This window comes from Poromitra crassiceps (assembly GCF_964638095.1).
Source record: "Poromitra crassiceps genome assembly, chromosome: 1".
NCBI lineage: Eukaryota > Metazoa > Chordata > Actinopteri > Beryciformes > Melamphaidae > Poromitra > Poromitra crassiceps.
In genome coordinates, this window is record NC_139623.1 from 34,200,411 (window position 1) to 34,214,952 (window position 14,542).

The 14,542-nt window shown below is 43.3% G+C and overlaps 1 protein-coding gene across 3 annotated transcripts in view; it reads left to right on the forward strand.

Moving 5' to 3' along the window:
- The window catches only part of macroh2a1 (macroH2A.1 histone), a 45,615-nt gene that overhangs the window by 18,845 nt on the left and 12,228 nt on the right, over positions 1 to 14,542 (forward strand). The window contains exons 5-7 of one of the 3 annotated variants that reach the window (XM_083641094.1): positions 1,384 to 1,534; positions 2,854 to 2,976; positions 8,924 to 9,013. In XM_083641094.1, the coding sequence (XP_083497220.1) occupies positions 1,384 to 1,534; positions 2,854 to 2,976; positions 8,924 to 9,013 (364 nt within the window). Of the gene's footprint in view, positions 1 to 1,383; positions 1,535 to 2,853; positions 2,977 to 4,543; positions 4,635 to 8,923; positions 9,014 to 14,542 lie in introns of all 3 variants that reach the window. The other 2 variants (XM_083641092.1, XM_083641093.1) reach the window with 2 other exon arrangements.

Here is a 14,542-nt window from a genome sequence, read left to right on the forward strand (position 1 = left end):
TGGGGAAATCCATTATGTAGACAACATTGTACAAAATACAACAATATGGTTAGAAGTCAAAGAATCCGCAAATGGAACATATGCGATACGGCTCCCGTACGGCTGCGAACAGACCCACACTCATTTAATCTGTCACACATATGCGGGGTCCGACAAAAATAGAACAGTTGCGTAATTTTCCCGTACCACATGTATCGCCCATCAATAACATGGGCAAGAGTCGATCCAGCAGTTTTGCCGTATCCGCAACGCAGCTGTAACGTATCTGGTGTACATTGCCTGTAACACTTTATTTGGATAGTCCATGGTGATACATGTACTCGACTAGTTTTAGTAGATGTTCAACAAAGTGCCACTTGCCTTGCCTAGTAGTGCATTTCTATAGACGATGTGACCCTCATCCAAAATTAATCCTAGCCCAGACATTAAATATCTATCGACTACTTACACACAATTATGAGTATCACTTGACACTCAAGGCTCATTCATGTTCCGTTTTCATGCGAAAATAAATACGTCTGTTACAAATGATGTAACCGTTACTGCCCACATACTTGCATACTTGCATGCGTCTTTTCTTGTTGGTATCATGTTAAGCAATACATCCACTAGTAGGCAGTAGAGAGTCAAATGTGTGAATGAGTGTTGTACTGCTCTTTCATCCATATCCATAAGCTTTCAGAAAACATGCACAATTATGCACGGAATGAATGCAGAGTACCGACAGAAGGCTCCGTCTGTATGCATATCCGTATTTAACATTGAGCATAATTGAGCCTTTAGTAGACTTTTTAGTGACATATTATAGTCACTTTATAGGAATTTGAGTATCAAGATTGGGCTATCCAAAAGAATTGTGACTACAGGTAGTCTCAAATCAGAATCAAACCTGAGATTGCACTAGACTAGAGTACTATGGCCCTTCCACCAGCTTCAGAGTACTACGGCCCTGCCACCAGCTTCAGAGTAGGCTACTACGGCCCTTCCACCAGCTTCAGAGTACTACCACCCTGCCACCAGCTTCAGAGCCGCTGTTCTGTCACTGTCACATTCATCAAGTGTCACATGATCATACAGCTCTCATTTGGCAATATGGATAATGAGACTGATGGTTGTCTCCACAGAAACGGGTCATTTGGACGATATGGTTGATGAGACTGATGGTTGTCTCCACAGAAACAGGTCATTTGGACCATATGGATGATGAGACTGATGGTTGTCTCCACAGAAACGGGTCATTTGGACCTATCGTTGATGAGACTGATGGTTGTCTCCACAGAAACAGGTCATTTGGACCATATGGTTGATGAGACTGATGGTTGTCTCCACAGAAACAGGTCATTTGGACCATATGGATGATGAGACTGATGGTTGTCTCCACAGAAACAGGGTGAGGTGAGCAAAGCGGCGTCGGCAGACAGCACCACAGAGGGAACTCTAGCCGATAGCTTCACTGTTCTCTCCACCAAGAGCCTCTTCCTGGGTCAAAAGGTCAGTTTTCTGTCAGCTCAGCTCAGTATAACCCTTGATGCGTGTAAGCTAATTATCTAAAACACTCAATGGATGCATTCTGATAACCCATGCCAAGCTACACTTAGGTTGAAAGAAAATCACCAATACGAGCCCCTCCAGCAGCTCACTGCTTTACTAACACTATGCCTGTACTAACTACTTGAATGACTTTTACTGAGGGATTCACCCCTACTTATGCAGACCAAAATAGATTTTCAGAGGATTCCCTCATGCTAAAATGCAATGACAAGGACAAAGACAATACTTTAATTGGATCTTAAAAGTGATTACAGTCAGTTATTGTATTTGGATGCTGTTCTTCAGTTGTAAAAAGTTGCAGTACTCAATGAAATAGTTGTTGAAATCAATGGAAGATAATGAATCAAATTAATACAGTGAACCTCCCACTTGTTAGGAAAATGAACCCATGAATAGAAAACGGGGTGTGTTGCTATGTTATAGTCTAATTATTGTAACTGCACAGTTTCTCCCCCTAGATTTTCCCTCGTGGATTATTCCATCTCTGTCACACAAATAAAATCACTATTCTGCTCCACGCTTTGTCTTGGGATGATCTTGGCATTTTCTTATCAAGTCTAAAAGTGGTTGCTTAAATTGAATTGGGATAACAGATGACTAATCAAATCAAATCTAAACTCTGAAATACTAACAAGGATGTTGCCAGTCCTTTGGAAAATCTTACCATTAAAAGGATACCTTGACATTTTTAATTTTTAGGTTTTTGTTTTGTTCATGACATTCATCCTTCAGTCTTCCTAAAATCCTAAGCATTGATAGTATTCCTTATCGAAATGATGGGATACAGCTAGCCATAAGCCAACTAAAATGTATCCGACTAATATAATTCACCAAGTACAATTAATATGCTGGAACGTGTCTTGGTGCACAGACATATGGTATACACAACTTGCAGTACACAGTAACGGTGTTCACTGGCATCATATGGTCAACAGGACTAAAGAAACAGTGCAAGACATATAATCAAAAAAGATAGTAAACTGTACATACATGTATACTCTCATAGAGACAGTAGGCTGTACATATGATATTATATATTCAGACAGTAAATTGGATATCTCACTCCACTCAGGTACGCTCAGCATTCAGTCACTATGTGCATTCAAGCAGCTTGGCTGTCAGTATGACCACAGCTGTAGAGCAGACAGTGTCCAGTTTTGCAATATACCAAAAGTCAAGCTATCCCTTTAAGTTGTGGTGTGAATCTTTTTTTAATGGCTTTGCTTCCTCCCTCCTCCCTTCTTGCCACCTCCCCCTCCCTTCTCGGCATGCCCCCCCCCCCCCCCCCCCCCCCCCCGCTTTCCCTGCCTCCTCCCCCTCCGCAGCTCAACCTCATCCACAGCGAGGTCAGTAACTTGGCTGGCTTTGACGTGGAGGGGGTCATCAACCCCACCAATGCTGAACTTGAACTTAAAGATGATCTAGGTGAGCCCCCTCTCCCCCACCCCCCTCTGCTCTTGGTGGGGGTTTTGGGAGAGAGAAAAAAAATCCTTGAAAGCTCAACAACTTGATGACCTATTTTAAATTAAATCTGCAATAAATTAGATGCAAACACTTGAAGAGGTGTACCAACAAATCTTGCTTGATAATGAAATTGATTAGCAGTGACTGTTCACACTGCGAGCAACTAGGTTGATGTGTCCCTCTGTTCTGACTCTAGTGGTCTGCAGCTTTAATGTTACGTCAAGTCAACATAGCTAGCTAGCGAGCAAGCAAGCGCGAATTAGCTAGCATTAAATATAGCCTACAGAAAAACTCAAATAACTTTTTAACAGAGTTCATCATCGACCCCAATGAAGGATACCGCCATACTCCAAGCATTGTTTTTTAGACATTGACGCTCCTGTCCAGTTATGGAGAACTGGGAAGCTTTGAACTTCCATTTTGTACTAAGCGGAACTACTGCTCACAAAACAAAATCAGATCAGTTGGGAATCAAGGAAATCTGACCAACGTTCGATGGCAGATGACCGCGAAAAGTTCACCCGTGGCCAACTTTTCTCAGCCAACAAAAACTGGTTGAACGTCCACACATCCCGAATTTCCCTGGTCACTCCACTCTGCGAGAAATGAATGGACTTCTGTTGCTCGCAGTATGAATACATGATAAGGGTCCCAGGTGATTGGCCTGCTCTGTGGCTGAGCCTGACTTCTGACCTCTGACCTCTTAGTGGAGGGGCAGCAGAAAGACTAATTTTGTCTTGAGGATCAGTGAAATATGAATAATATATAACACTTGGTAGTAGGACAAGGGTTTCTGTGGAGACGTTCAAGGATTTTACCAAAGCCCCTCAGAGCAGCTTTGCCTATCATATAGATATTTTAAGGTACACTCCAGGTTTCCCCCTTACAGTTGGCTACCAGATCTCATAATGATGAATGAATGAATTCACAAAGTACCATAAATGTACAGGCATTTGCGTTGTTGCTGCTCCAGAGACACATTGAAATAGAGCAATAATTTACCATGGCAGCCAGAAATCTGACGTTAGCTGCTCACTGCTGTAAAGTTGGTGGCCTGGAGTGCGATCATAAAATTCACGGTTCTTCTTAATGCTCATGGGTGCTTTTCCAGAATACAGGGTTATGCAATTAGCCAGACAACTGAAAAAATGTGGTTGTCTTGATGTCCTAAATTGTACCTGTAAAAAATAAAATGTGAATATTGGGCTATGTACTGTCAATCACTCTTTTTAATTGAAGAGTATCAACAAAACAATTCAATCTAGTTTGATTAGTTCCATGAAAGTTAGTCTGGCTTTCTGTGCAATCCTGTTTCCTAATCAGATAATCTGAGCTGCCATGTTCCCAGTTGCCTCCTTTTTTCCTGTGACCTCATCAGCCAATAAGGAGCGCGTTCACCTCTGTGTCTCTTTACTTCCTCTCTTTCTCTTTCATTTTTTCTCCTCTTCTCGTCTTTCTCCCATCTTGTTACATCACTCACTGTGTTTTTACCACCATGTTGTTTGCCTGTTGTTGTCGTTGTCTGTAGTTGCAAGTTGTCCAAGCCGACATTTCTATCGTGGAGAGCGACGCTGTCATTCACCCGACCAACTCCTCCATCTATACAGGTGGTGAAGTAGGTAAAGGAACCATTGACGCCACCGAGACCACGACTGCCTGTGTTTTCTCCCTCTGCATATGCCAGATAGCCTGCATTGTAGTCAATATAAAAAAGTCACAACAGCATTGCATTTTCTATTTTTACATTTTGACTGATGCCGTTTGATATACAGTAGAGTGACCCACAATACATGGGAATGTTGGTGAAGGCGAGTATTGAACCTGCTACCCCACTACAATTACATGCTCCATTGTGCTATTTATGCCATTTGGTGGAAACTGTCATCCAAATTACCATACAGTACCATGAGTATATGGCACAAAAGATCAGCCAATAGAAGATAGCAATTACAATCACTTGCTTTTAACCACTAGATAGAAGCAAAGCAAACCCACAAAAGTGATCTAGTTTAGTTACTATTTAAACGTTTCGTGCTCTCCAACCATAAATTCAAAATACTAGCGGAATGCCTGCGCAGTGTTTTGCGCAGCATCGCAAGTTCGGCCATTAAACTAAGGAAGGCTTTGCTGATTTTCAATTCATTTTCAATATTATGCAGATGGAAAAGCCTTTACCTTTGTCTTCATGTTTTCCTGCCTCGCGATCTCTGCAGTTTATTCCAGGCACTTCCATGCCAGCTGGCGGGGGCGGAGTTTCTGCAGGCAGACAAAAAGGATTTCCCAATGTAGAAAACATAGAGAAGTGTGATACAAAGCGGGTTGAAAATCGACAAAGCCTTCCAATGACCTAATTTAAGGAATCTGGCTCCATTAGGTCACGCGCAGGGGTGCTCTTTACACTTCCTGAAAGATTGAGCTCGATTGCACGTAAAATGGCATTTCTGTGGCCGAACACAATTTCTGCTCACCCACTCACAGAGACTTCACATGCTTATTATAAGTTATTTTGATACCCATTGAAGCATCCAATCACTGGCCATGTAGTCAGGCCTCGCCCACTCTCCTCTCTCCCCCCCCGAGGGTTTTCATAGTCCACTTCCCTGGCTGATTCCAACTCTGCTCAGGTGTGCTCCTCCACTCAGGTGTACAGTACTCCATCAGTAGCTAACAAATGGAGCTCTCCATGGTGCTGAACCTGTATTGACTCATTTTGGCCACTAATTAGTAATTTTTGCCCATTTAATCGGCTCTAATTACTTAGTTCAAAAACCGGCTCCATTAGGTCAAGCGCAGTGACACTGAACGATTCAACGCAATCGCAGGTAAAATGTCATAGCTGTGGCAATTTCTGCTCACTCACACACAGAGACTTTGCATTGTTGTTATAGGATAGGATTGAACTGTTGTTAGTCATGCGGAAGATGCAGTCCTAAGTAACTGAAATATGAGGTACACATAACAGTGCATCATATAACACATATACTGACTACACTATACAGTAAATAGTATTTCTGTAATTGGCAAACTATGCTGGTTGTTGCTTTGCTTCAATCGACTGCAATGTGGGCAACCTGGGAGCCGCTTTGTTTCTTGCAACCTCGACCCGCTTGACTGTGCTGTCCATTCAGCTAGTTCATGAGAATATCCTCATGTTTCTATCGCAAACAAGACACATTTATTTCTTGAGGGTTCAGATTCAAATTCTTGAGGGTTGATCAATGCGCATATGTCACTGAGAAGTTTTCTTTTAATGATGATTAATGGGTTTCTAACCACTAATTACTACACAGCAAGCTGTTGCACTACAAAGACCAGATTCATTATGTTATATTTGTTTGTTTGGATTGGCTGTCACGTTGTTGCTTGAAATAATTGGAAGCCGGTTTTTACTAACTTTTCTTTGAAAGGCTGGCATTAACTTTATTGTGTTTTTCTTGCCTGCTTGTTTTTCATGTTCTTGTAGCCAGAACAGCCATATTTGATTTAGCTCTGCTGGACTCGGATCATCAACCTCCTCTCTGGTCTTCTGTGTGGCTTCCCTCGGCTCTTTAGATTTGAGAAACGCATTTGGAACAGTGTAATTAGGGTTGTCAAAAGTATCGATAGTATCAAAAAAATCTATACTAAAAATTTGAAACTGATACAATACTCATTTGCAACAGGTATCGATATCAGCAGTACCTTCTCTTAATGAAAAATCAACATACTACTGATTTCTCCCTCCCTGTCATTGGTGGGTATCTGTTGCTTCAACAAACTCAAAGTGTTCTGATAGGCTGATGACTAGAGCAGGTGTAATCTGCTGTGTGAGTGCAAGGTTTTTAATGAGTTTTATCAGGCCTAGATTATGGAGAAGCGTGCGTCTGTCCGTCCATCTGTCTTTGTTTATTCTTTATGCCTCTTGATGTGTTGTCATCCCCCCCCCGCGTGGTATTGAAAATGGTATCAAGTATCGATATTTTCCTAGGTATCGGTATCGAAGCAGAAATTCTAGTATCGTGACATCCCTAAGTGTAATCAATGTGGAGTAATTTCCTTCTTTTTTTTTATATATATTTTATTTCCAGTTTTTCAGAACAACATATGAACAAGACAAACAGGCTCAGACACAGAACGGAAAAAACAAACAAACAACAACAAAAAATTTAAATAAATACACATTTTCAACATTCAGTGCTACCAGTCGTGTAAGGTGCTTATACTTTTACAAGAGGTACATTATTGTGCTCATCCGTCTCCCGCAACCTCAACAAGGTAGGCTAGAAACGGGCCCCAAATGGCAAAGAACTTATTTAGTGAGTCGGTCCTCAGGAACCTAATCCTCTCCATGCGTATAACAGAGGTCATTTCCGTCAGCCACAATTGAAAAGAAGGCGAAGTAGAAGACTTCCATTCTTTCAAGATTAGTGTTTTGGCAACAAATGTCCCTTGCGTCAGAGATTGCTGCACAGTTGTGGGGAAGTCCAGAGAGAGTTCCGAGCAGCCGAAGATGGCAAGTTCTGCTTCGGGCTGAAGGGTTATTTTATAAGCCTTCTAGTACCAGTCAAATATCTTAGCCCAGAATCCGGACAGTGAAGCGCAGAACCAAAAAGCATGTGACAATGTGCCCTCTGACCCCTGACACCTATCACATAGTGGTGAGACAGAGGGATATATCTTATGTAGCCTATGCTTGGAGTAATGGAGACGCTGAGTGACATTAAACTGGATCAGCTGATGTCTGCTATTAACTGAGCAGAGTTGTACAACCGACAGGCTCCTTTCCCATATAATGTCAGATAATTCAGTACCAAGTTCTTCCTGCCATGCCTCTCTGATCCTCTCAGTAGAGGCCATGGTACAGTCATCAAATAGACACACAAATCTAGAGATGAGGTGCCTGGAGTGAGGAGGGCTCAGCAAAACATCAAAAAGAGCATGTTGAGTAATTTCCTTTTGCAATTAAAATTAACCGGAAGAGAGCATAGTTACTGTACATTTGCTTTTCTAGCACCCCAAACCGCATTTCATTAGGGCCAAATACAGTACATTTTCATAAACTTCAGATATATTAATCTAGATTCTTAAAGAGTATGTTTTACTTTAAATGTTTACATTATGAAAACAATGTAAACAAAGCTTTTGTAGCCTCAATAAATATGAGGCTCATTTTTAGCTGTCTTGTCTCGTCAGTGAATCAGTAGTCTCGACGCCAGACCCATGAGAGTTCTTACGCTGATACACTACGTTACTGCATGCTGCAGAGCTCTCTCTGGGTCTGGGACACTTTCCCTCAGAGGGCTGGTTATGGGAGGGAACCGTTCACTTGGCCAGTCATATGCCAGTGATGGCTTCAGTCCTCTCCAATCAGTAACGACTTTGCGATCAGACAACACGGGAGGCGCAGCCCATTTGCTCTCTCATCGGTGCTACGACCTGTCACTCATTCAATTTCAACCCGCCTTCAAAACCAGCAGTGGCTGTTAACTGGCACAGACTCACTTATGTAGTATGCGGAGCGCAGCGATTCAACGTAATATTTGAGTCTGGGGAGAGACTAGTGAATCAGTAACTCTTGTAGTTTAATTTGAGGGGGGAACAGCCAGTATGTGAAGGCAGAGTGAAGCGATTAGAGACTGAGGCTTTAACACAGTAGTTTGACTGACTCAGAATGAGTCATTTGGAGAAGACCAGCTTCTTGGTATGTGAGCCAGTAGTGGAAGTAACTCTAACCACCACAATGCTGCGTGGGAGGTGGAAGCTCACATTCAGAGAGCGGCCAGGTGAAATGAGTTGCAGTATCGATTTCTGCCTGCCTGTCTTCATATCTGCCTGCATGACCATCGCCCCCACCTCTTTCTCTGCCTGTCTGTCTGGTTGTCTACAGTACATGGGGATTTATCACCCCAGTCCTCTCTTCCACCTACAGGTGGCGCTCTGGAAAAGAAGGGAGGGAAAGACTTCACTGATGCGATACAGGAGCTCAAGAAGAAAAATGGCCCTCTAGAGGTGGCTGGCGGTGAGTTTACATGGTGGAGTGTTATTATCCACCTCAACCAATGTTGCTTTTTCTAAACCTTTTGTGCAGAGGTCATTTGTGTGTGTGTGTTATTGGTCATAAATATGCAATAGACCTTCCTGCTGTAAATACTATGTGGGGGGAGAAATATAGACTTCTGCTTGAAATGGATTGACTTGTTTTGCTGCATCAGATGAATTCCCCTTTGAAGTTGAAAAAAATCTCACCCAGGTGTTGAAGTAAGCAGTGTAGGTTTGCGCAGGTCGGACCCTTCTCCCCCACCCCCCTCTGGCACTGCGTGTTTTGTGCATGTGCATGCGGACGCGTGTGTGCGTGCATGTGCTAGGCATGGGTCGTTTTCCGGTTTTGCCGGTCCGGTCCGGTGTACGAGCTTAAACCAGTTTGATTTCATGCCAACCAGCTGAACTGACATGTTTCATTATGCCAGGAACTGACCAATTAAAATGCAGCTTCGGGCAACCCGGTGTCACAGGGCTAAATCCAACCTGTATTGCATTAGTAATGAGCAACATGACAACATGATTAATCTAATGTTTATTACTTATTGTTTGTTTATAAACTGACTAACGGAGTCACTGAGCCGAGGTGAAGTCAACCAAGGAGATCAAATGTCACTTTGGGGGATGTGCACAGCGCACAGTCTGAGTTTAGTGTTTTTGGGGTGAAGAATATAAACGGGACACATCACTCAGCTGGCTATAATGGGTGTCCACAGTGGAAAATGAGTCTTTACAATCCATGCTAAACCCATATGATCCCCAGGTCGATTGTATTTTTTGATCTCAGAGTGCCGTAAATTCGTGCTGACGACAGACATGTGTTCACGTATGAATATGACACCACCATATATCTCGCTGACGGTTCATTTAATAAACAAAGCAACTTTCTTCTTCTTCTTCAGTTATTGGTGGTTGGCAAATCAGCTTAGAGGTACATTATCACCACCAAGTGGACTGGAGTCGCACTACAGTCATTTATGCGTGATTTCTAACCCCACATAGGATAAGCAATAACCACGCCCTGTGGCGCCGGGATTGGCCAGGAGCATTGAAGCTTGGGACTAAAGCACCTGGGGTTTTTCATCTTTTAAAATAAAGATGTTTAAAAAACTATTGCTTGTTACATTTTCAGTGCTGTACCTTTTCTCTGGGTAAGAATTAAGCTTACCCTAACCCTAACCCTTCAATGTCCGCTCTCAATGTCCGCTCTCGAAATCGCTGTCCGTTCTCAAGAGCTAATCAGTTGGTTCATGAAATCGCTGGGCTGCGTGCCCTCCAGTGTTGCTCCTGGCCAATCCCGGCGCCACAGGGCGTGGTTCATCGTCATTTATTGCCGAAACTGGGAAGCACTGCTCAAAGTGCGACACCTAGTGTAAAATTCGGTATACCGGTTTTGAAGAATAATATCAAACTGGTTTTAAAATCTTTACACCGACCCATGCCTAGTGTGTGTGCATGCGTGTGTGCATGCGCACGTGTGCATGCGTGTATGTGTTTCACCGGCTTTGAGCTGTGGCGCTTTCTGTCTCCACTTTTGCTTCCTTGTATGGCCGAGGGGAGGAGCCTAAGCTACATTTCCTGCTCAACGCATGTGAACATAGACACACACACATGTCACATATAGAAGTGGCTGCACCGCTTAAAACTGAACTAGAATGAATGTCTCTTAATTGACTCCATTGACTTTCCATGCATTCGCACTGCTTCTATTTTTCTTCTTCCGTTTACATTCCGTCTCAACGTAGGGTTAAGCACAGCCTAAAGCCATCAAAAAATTGCATGATGTATTTCCACTGTAGCCATTAAATGATTTGGAAAGTGCATATTGATGCACTCAAGCACACTGATTGCACCACCCAGTTCCTATGTCAGTGTGTCCTGTAAATCTCTGACCACACACACACACACACACACACACACACACACACACTCACTCACTCACTCACTCACTCACTCACTCACACACACACACACACACACACACACACACACACACACACACACACACACACACACACACACAGCTAGCACATGGCTTGTCATTTGGCACATGATGCCAGAAAACTGTCGTAAGGATAAGCACTTATGCAGAGTGGACATGCACTTCATCAACACACAGGATTCACAGAGCCCCCCCAGACACACACACACACACACACACACACACACACACACACACACACACACACACACACACACACACACACACACACACACACAAAGGGTCTGCATTGTAGATTTGTAGAATCCATGGAAATGTAAAAGATGAACATTTCTGAATGAAAATATGTTGCATTTCAGGGTTAGGGTTTCAATCAAATTTATACATGTCATAGAGCTGGAGGTTGCCATCTTGAAAGTAATGACAGTCTGAGGTTTAAGTAGGTCAAAGTCACACTAGAGAGGAGGGGTGGGAGTGGCCGACTCGTAGTGTTCCTGACTTGCAACTTTGTCATCATGAGAGAGCTGGTTCGAATCCCGACCCAAACCCTAACCCCAAGCAAGTTGCCTGTGGTTGCCTAAACCCAACCAAGTTGTTTTGCTTGCCTAAACTTAACCGGCATTTCGAGCCATTACCAGGGCAAGTCGGCCAGCTCGTGTTGCTACCCAGGAAGTAGCGGTGGCTCCTCCGAGGCGGGGGGCCGAGGGCAAGGGAGGTGGTTACCTGGCCAAAGCACCCGGGGAGAGCCGGTGTCTGTGCTGGAGGACCAGATGTGATATGCTACGTATTTTCATTCAGAAATGTTAATATTTTATATTTTTCCGTGGATTCTAGAAATGTACAATGCAGACATTTTATTCTGGCGATTGGGTAGTACACACACCCACCCTTTCACTCCCTCCCTCCTTCTTTGTCACCCACTAGCACGCTGTCTCCTTCATTCACTATCTATTACTGTAGCATGCTGTCTCCTTCATTCACTATCTATTACTGCAGCACGCTGTCTCCTTCATTCACTATCTATTACTGTAGCACGCTGTCTCCTTCATTCACTATCTATTACTGTAGCACGCTGTCTCCTTCATTCACTATCTATTACTGTAGCACGCTGTCTCCTTCATTCACTATCTATTACTGTAGCATGCTGTCTCCTTCATTCACTATCTATTACTGTAGCACGCTGTCTCCTTCATTCACTATCTATTACTGCAGCATGCTGTCTCCTTCATTCACTATCTATTACTGCAGCACGCTGTCTCCTTCATTCACTATCTATTACTGCAGCACGCTGTCTCCTTCATTCACTATCTATTACTGCAGCACGCTGTCTCCTTCATTCACTATCTATTACTGCAGCACGCTGTCTCCTTCATTCACTATCTATTACTGCAGCACGCTGTCTCCTTCATTCACTATCTATTACTGTAGCACGCTGTCTCCTTCATTCACTATCTATTACTGTAGCACGCTGTCTCCTTCATTCACTATCTATTACTGCAGCATGCTGTCTCCTTCATTCACTATCTATTACTGCAGCACGCTGTCTCCTTCATTCACTATCTATTACTGCAGCATGCTGTCTCCTTCATTCACTATCTATTACTGCAGCACGCTGTCTCCTTCATTCACTATCTATTACTGTAGCATGCTGTCTCCTTCATTCACTATCTATTACTGCAGCACGCTGTCTCCTTCATTCACTATCTATTACTGCAGCATGCTGTCTCCTTCATTCACTATCTATTACTGCAGCACGCTGTCTCCTTCATTCACTATCTATTACTGCAGCACGCTGTCTCCTTCATTCACTATCTATTACTGCAGCACGCTGTCTCCTTCATTCACTATCTATTACTGCAGCATGCTGTCTCCTTCATTCACTATCTATTACTGCAGCACGCTGTCTCCTTCATTCACTATCTATTACTGTAGCATGCTGTCTCCTTCATTCACTATCTATTACTGCAGCACGCTGTCTCCTTCATTCACTATCTATTACTGCAGCATGCTGTCTCCTTCATTCACTATCTATTACTGCAGCACGCTGTCTCCTTCATTCACTATCTATTACTGCAGCACGCTGTCTCCTTCATTCACTATCTATTACTGCAGCACGCTGTCTCCTTCATTCACTATCTATTACTGCAGCACGCTGTCTCCTTCATTCACTATCTATTACTGCAGCACGCTGTCTCCTTCATTCACTATCTATTACTGCAGCACGCTGTCTCCTTCATTCACTATCTATTACTGTAGCACGCTGTCTCCTTCATTCACTATCTATTACTGCAGCACGCTGTCTCCTTCATTCACTATCTATTACTGCAGCACGCTGTCTCCTTCATTCACTATCTATTACTGCAGCACGCTGTCTCCTTCATTCACTATCTATTACTGCAGCACGCTGTCTCCTTCATTCACTATCTATTACTGCAGCACGCTGTCTCCTTCATTCACTATCTATTACTGCAGCACGCTGTCTCCTTCATTCACTATCTATTACTGTAGCACGCTGTCTCCTTCATTCACTATCTATTACTGCAGCACGCTGTCTCCTTCATTCACTATCTATTACTGTAGCACGCTGTCTCCTTCATTCACTATCTATTACTGCAGCACGCTGTCTCCTTCATTCACTATCTATTACTGCAGCACGCTGTCTCCTTCATTCACTATCTATTACTGCAGCACGCTGTCTCCTTCATTCACTATCTATTACTGCAGCACGCTGTCTCCTTCATTCACTATCTATTACTGCAGCACGCTGTCTCCTTCATTCACTATCTATTACTGCAGCACGCTGTCTCCTTCATTCACTATCTATTACTGTAGCACGCTGTCTCCTTCATTCACTATCTATTACTGTAGCACGCTGTCTCCTTCATTCACTATCTATTACTGTAGCACGCTGTCTCCTTCATTCACTATCTATTACTGCAGCACGCTGTCTCCTTCATTCACTATCTATTACTGTAGCACGCTGTCTCCTTCATTCACTATCTATTACTGCAGCACGCTGTCTCCTTCATTCACTATCTATTACTGCAGCACGCTGTCTCCTTCATTCACTATCTATTACTGCAGCACGCTGTCTCCTTCATTCACTATCTATTACTGCAGCACGCTGTCTCCTTCATTCACTATCTATTACTGTAGCACGCTGTCTCCTTCATTCACTATCTATTACTGTAGCACGCTGTCTCCTTCATTCACTATCTATTACTGCAGCACGCTGTCTCCTTCATTCACTATCTATTACTGTAGCACGCTGTCTCCTTCATTCACTATCTATTACTGCAGCACGCTGTCTCCTTCATTCACTATCTATTACTGTAGCACGCTGTCTCCTTCATTCACTATCTATTACTGCAGCACGCTGTCTCCTTCATTCACTATCTATTACTGCAGCACGCCGTCTCCTTCATTCACTATCTATTAGCACGCTGTCTCCTTCATTCACTATCTATTACTGCAGCACGCTGTCTCCTTCATTCACTATCTATTACTGCAGCACGCTGTCTCCTTCATTCACTATCTATTACTGCAGCACGCTGTCTCCTTCATTCA